Source organism: Pyxicephalus adspersus, chromosome 8, assembly GCF_032062135.1.
Source record: "Pyxicephalus adspersus chromosome 8, UCB_Pads_2.0, whole genome shotgun sequence".
In the NCBI taxonomy this organism is placed as follows: Eukaryota; Metazoa; Chordata; class Amphibia; order Anura; family Pyxicephalidae; genus Pyxicephalus; species Pyxicephalus adspersus.
The window spans coordinates 59581980-59587979 of record NC_092865.1 but is presented as its reverse complement, the minus strand read 5'-3'; the positions used below and the strand labels follow the sequence as shown (position 1 = coordinate 59587979).

General features: G+C 39.8%; 1 protein-coding gene across 1 annotated transcript in view; it reads left to right on the top strand.

Moving 5' to 3' along the window:
- The first annotated feature begins 2741 nt into the window (after positions 1-2741).
- The window catches only part of PTPRG (protein tyrosine phosphatase receptor type G), a 324449-nt gene continuing 321190 nt past the window's right edge, over positions 2742-6000 (top strand). Inside the window, exon 1 of the mRNA XM_072421218.1 lies at positions 2742-3226. Within this exon, the coding sequence (XP_072277319.1) occupies positions 3142-3226 (85 nt within the window). The 5' untranslated portion in view covers positions 2742-3141. The remainder of the gene's footprint in view (positions 3227-6000) is intronic.

Here is a 6000-nt window from a genome sequence, read left to right as displayed (position 1 = left end):
TAGATGTGGACTATAGAAGGGCAGTGTATATAATAGATGTGGACTATAGAAGGGCAGTGTATATAGTAGATGTGGATATACACAGATGTGGTGTATAGAAGGGCAGTGAATATTACAGATACAGAAAGCCAATAAATAGTAGGTACAAAATACAGATTTAGGACATATGCAGCAGAATTCAGCTCAATAGTGACAGCGGTCAACATGCTTAGGACAGTAGGTACACAGAATACAGAATTTACTTTATGGTAGGTTGAAAAATACAGAGAAGCATGAAATACAGAATATAAAGTCACATATAAGTGCTGTAGATAACAGAAAGTAATAGGCAGTAAACACTGTGTATATAAAAGTCAGTAAATACGATATAGACACAATACAAAGATACTGAATAAAGCTTTAGAGAATATAAATCCACATAATAGATACAAAATAACACTGTATAAATATTGTATACATAATGTATTGCATGACATTATGTATTATAACATTAACAGTAACAAACTTTTATTTCACAAAACTCTTCCTAGAACACATAGAGTTGGTGAATAAAGTAAACGAATACATGCAATATGGAAGATACAAGAGTTATAGTAGATACAGAAAGTATAGGGGAAAGTAAAACAGATACCTAACATAGAAGGCAGTATATACAGAATATACACAATATATAGGATGCACAATGTATATAGAATATTTAGGAGCAGAACATAGACCAGATATCTCATATCACCAATCTCATCCCAGAATCAGCACAGTGTATATAGAATTTACAGTATAGAAGCAACTTATAGAGTATATCTATCTATGGGGGGCAGAGGATAGAGTGGATCCTGGATATACATAGTATAGTATACAAAGTAAATAGAACAGTGTATATAGAATATACAGAGGGTATTATATATATGTCACATAGGGGACAGATACTGGATATACAGAAGAAATAAGCACAATGTATGAGGGATACAACTTATTGACTAGATATCTCAAATGGGGGGCAGAGGATAGAGGATCCTGGATATACAGTGTATATAGGATATATAGAAGCAAAATTTAGACTAGATATCTCATATTGAGAGAACAAGCAGAATACACTGGAGCAATAGACACAGTGTATTTAGAATATAATGGAGCAGAATATGCATTATATATCATATAGAGAGCAGATCCAGGATATATAGGAGGAATAACACTAGATATCTTATATCTAGCCATGTGGCAGTGCTATAGGGCAGGAATAGAATGTACAGAAGGAATAAACACTTTGCATATTGTGTAGGAGCAGATCATAGGCAGACATAGACTATACAGAAGGAAGAAGCACAGTGTATACAGAATATACTTTATATAAATGTTACACAGATCTGGAATATACTGAAGGGACAAGTACATTGTACATAGAATAGGAGCAGATCATAGCTTAGGTATATCACAGACAGCAGATCCAGGATAGACTGGAGGAATAAGCACAATGTATATGGAGTATAAGGGAGCAGAATATATGTTTTATATATATATATATATATATATATATATATATATATATATATATATTATATGTTATATATATATATATATATATATATAGAATGTATATAAAATATATAGGAGAGAGAGGAAGATACATGATATATGTTATACAGAGGACTGATCCAGGATAAACAGGAGGATAAAGCACAAGATTTAATGGAGTAGAATATATATGATCTATCTCCTTAATAGGACAGATGCAAGATATACAGAAGAAATAAACACATGTATATAGAATAAAGTAGAGGAGAACATTATACATATCATGTGGAGAAGAAGGAATGAAAACTATATAGCAAATATACATGATATATATCATATAGAGAATAGATGCAGCATATACAGGAGGAGTGTGCACAAATGTACCCAGGATAAAGAGGGCACAATGGGCACAATATATACAAAATATAGAATAGAAGAAGATACATGATATATCATATACAGAGGACAGGTCTGGGATATAGAGGTGAGCACAATATATACAGCATACATAGGAGAAGAAGATACATGATATAAGACAGATCCAGTATATGGAGGGAGTGGGCACAATATATACAGAATATAGAATAGAAGAAGACACATGATATAAGAAGACAGATCCAAGATATAGAGGGGAATTAGCAGAATGTATATAGGATATATAGGAGCACATATTAAGCTATAAAGGATCAGGCAGCAGTTGATGGAGAACACACACAGATATATACAGAATATATAATATACATAATAGAATACATACAGACTATATAATATACATAATATATAATAGAATATACAGAGGGGACAGTCAGTGTGTGATTAGCTGCTGCCTGTTATCTTGCATGGAGTGTGTTGGGGAGGGTGTGAGCTGTGTTTGGGGAAATGACAGTGATCCATTCACACAGCCCTGATCCCCCTCCCCACCATCCCCATCATCCCCATCATCCCCATCATCCCCATCATCCTCATCATCCCATCTCTCATCCTGAGGTCCATCCCTGGTTCCTCTCACTTACCTCCCCCCTTCCATAAGTCTTACTCTGCTTTGATACCTTTTAATCCTATATGATAGAAGTCATCTCCTCCCTTCTTTTGGAAGCAGCTGGAGAATGAAAAAAAAAAAAAAAAAAAAAAAAGAATCCTCCTTCTGCTGCAAGGAATTGGAGCTGTGCAGCTTTAAGAGCGTCGGGAGCGCGCGTGTGCTAGCCGCCCAGTGTCAGTGTGCGCGCCCCCGCGCTCCCTCTCCCTCCGAGCTTTAAAGTCTCCGGCTGGCGCCGCTCACATGTTACTTCCTGTACGGGAGAATGGAAAGCGGCCGTGCACGGTGTGATCAGCACAGCTTGGACTAGAGACCCCCGGATCCTGGACTAAAGTGGACTACAGAACCCCCCCCCCCGAGCCTCCTGGTGCTGGATGTAGGGAGCAGAGCTCGGACTTTCCTCCAGCTTGCTGGAATTAGCTGCATGCATGAGATCCAGGGCTCTAACTTCCCAGAGCCCCCCCAGTGAGCAGACCCCGGAGCCCAGGGCCCCCCCGGCACGGTGACCCCCCATCTGCACACACAATTTACTTTTTTGGTGTCGCCTGGGAGGCCAATCAGTCAACAAGTTTCCCCTCAATGTGCATGGTGTCATGCGGAGGTTACTGCAGCCGTGCTGGTGGATCTTATTCCTGAAAATCTCCCCCTCACTCCTGCACTATGTCCTGTGCTACCCTGGTAAGTCCTGTGTGGGGGGAGGGGGGACATTGCTGGGGGGATTAGCCCCAGGGCTAGGTATGGACCTTTGTTAGCCTTCCAGGGCTTCCACTTCCCTCACATGCCTTCCAGGGCCCCCTAATGCTCTTTTCCTGCCTGCTGACCACATTCCAGAGCTGCTCTTTCTTCTCTTTCCCACCCCCAGCCTGGGTCCTTGTAGTTCCCTATTCATACACCAAACTCCCCATAGCCTCCTTCTATTTCTACATAAGCCATATCCACCAAAATCTGGGCAGCCCACGTCTGATTGGGTTTTATTTTGGGATCTAACCTTCACTTATGGTCCTCTCTGTAGGTCATATATGGAGCTTTTGGTGAACACTCTTGTTCCATTAATGCCTGGCACACTTATTTAATTTGCACCGATTGCCCACCCTCCATGCGGGGCTTCTACTGCCTCCTGGCTGGAGTATCTGGCAAGCATCTGGGTACACATACTCCATGCAGCTACCCAACTGGCAGCACGTCCCAGTGTCAGGCTTAGGGCACGGGCTGGAGCTGACTTCCAGGGGCTCAGCTTATATTGAACAGATCCCTTGTAAAATTTGGTCTACCCCCTCCCTCTCTTATTTTAGGAATCTGCTATGTGGCTGCCTTTTGGTGCAGTGCTCGCCTAATCAAAGCAATAGTTGGAGTTGGGGTAACAGTGCTGAGCTTGCTGGCCATGGCACTAAAGCACTAAAAAGAGCCCCCCTTTGGTATTCCTAATGCCCCCCAAAGTTTTCAGTCCCACCTTTAAATTGCCATAGAACAACATGCCTAAGTGATCCCCCAAGTTCCCACATATGTGCTGCCTGTGATTGATACAATGTGTCACTTGCAGACAACTATTTCCTTTCCTGGCTTCCTAACATCTTCAACATCAAAGAGTAGCTATGCCTGTGTTGTAGTGCAATGGCACACATGTTGGCTGGGCAGGGTATATTGACTTGCAGCCTTTAAATATATATAATAGCATTATTCATGCCTCATTTACCAGGGGGCGGTTTGCTTCTTTTGCTGCAATTCAGCATTTCGGCCACAAATAAGGAGATAATGCAGCTCTCATGTCCACAAAGCACATGAAATGCTCCATGAATGCAATCATTTAGCAGACAGGAGACGGAGGTCACTCCAGCACTAGAATAAATGTGTAGTGACTATTAGATACCAGGAGAGGCACTGCCGAGCCGTCCTTTATAGCTGTGGAGTATTAAAATCTTTCCCGGTTTCCACTAAATATGTTGGAATAATAACATTGGTTTTGTAAAAGAAAAGAAAATGTGTCAAAGCAAATAGAATTTGGCGAAATTACCGTTCCTGTAGCCCAATTCAGGTCCAATTCACAGAAAGTAACAAAAGTGTACAAAACCAAATAGCCGTTGGTGTTTTTGTTTTGTTGTTGTGCTGTTTTGTCTATTTTGTTTGGTGTTTCGTGTGTTTTATGGAAAGGATATCAGAATTTGTATTCCAGGCTGTTTTTGTGTATTGATCCATGCTTCGGTACACTCCAATAGTGCAGAGTGTCCTCCTCGCTTCGAAGGTCTGCAACTTGCCAAACTGTTGTCTGGGGTTTTTTTTTCCCTTTCTCCATCACGGTGACATTTTGCATAATTGTTTAACTTTTTGCCTAAATTATTTTTCTTTTCACTAGAAAGGAAAAAACTAAAAATTCTGATATGGTTTCAAGGGTGTAACTGTAACGGCATGACTTTTTTTCCTTATTGGTTCAAATGTGTACCCTATAATGTCTTGGTGTGAATATATTGTGCATTGCATGTGTTTTTGTAAACTGTATTTTGTTTATTTTTTATCTTGTGATATTGTTTTTTGTTTGTTGTGTTTTTTTTTTTTTTTTTTTAAGTAGACTGTTATTTATTTTGCAGTGTACAAAATATTATCATTCTCCACCAAATATTGTGACCATCAGCATTGATGTTGGGTTAGTTGGTAATTGAATACCAGTTTGGGGTTTCTTATTTCATTAAACAACTTTTATTCTATCCAGATAAATATTTTGTAAAGTCATTTCTATCAAAATTCCTAATTACCAACATTGAACCACCTGAGCCGGATTGATGGCTGTAGTTCCGTCATGGAGCGAACTCCTCCTGTTTACATCTCGGCATTCTTGATCTTGTTGATTTTGCTCATCAAAAGTCAAACGATTGGTTTCTTGCTTTTGCCATTTGATGGTTTTTCCCCGGCCGAGATGATATACATTGAAATAAGGTGGCCACACTTGAGAAGAAACATTTATCTCTGTATTGATTTATTCTCTATTTCAGTGCGTTGAGTGATGTCCTTCTCCGTGCCTCAGATATTGTACAGTAATTACATCTAGTAGGGTCTCTTTGGGAGCACTTGAGGGAAAACAAGCCGTTATGCAGGTTTAATGTGACGGTCTTGCAAGCAGGTGTGATTTAAATCCTTTTTGGACTGTTTGAGCTTTATGTAACGTCTGTCTGTGACATTTACAGGTGTTCACCAAAATGACACCAAGCTCATAGAAAACGGTATTTGGACAGAGCCAGATCAAACTTAGCATTTGGGTGTATCAAGCATGCTTGCACTTCAAATCCATCTATCTGCTATGCCGAATCTGATATAAATGTCAGTTACATGATCAATAATAACTCTGACTTGTTGGAAATTATATTTTAATATAATATTGGGAAGAATAAATAACCACTCCCTTCCCTTTCCAAAGCTATTTAGGGTTGGGGAAAAAGCATCAGCTCTCTTCTGTGTGTCAG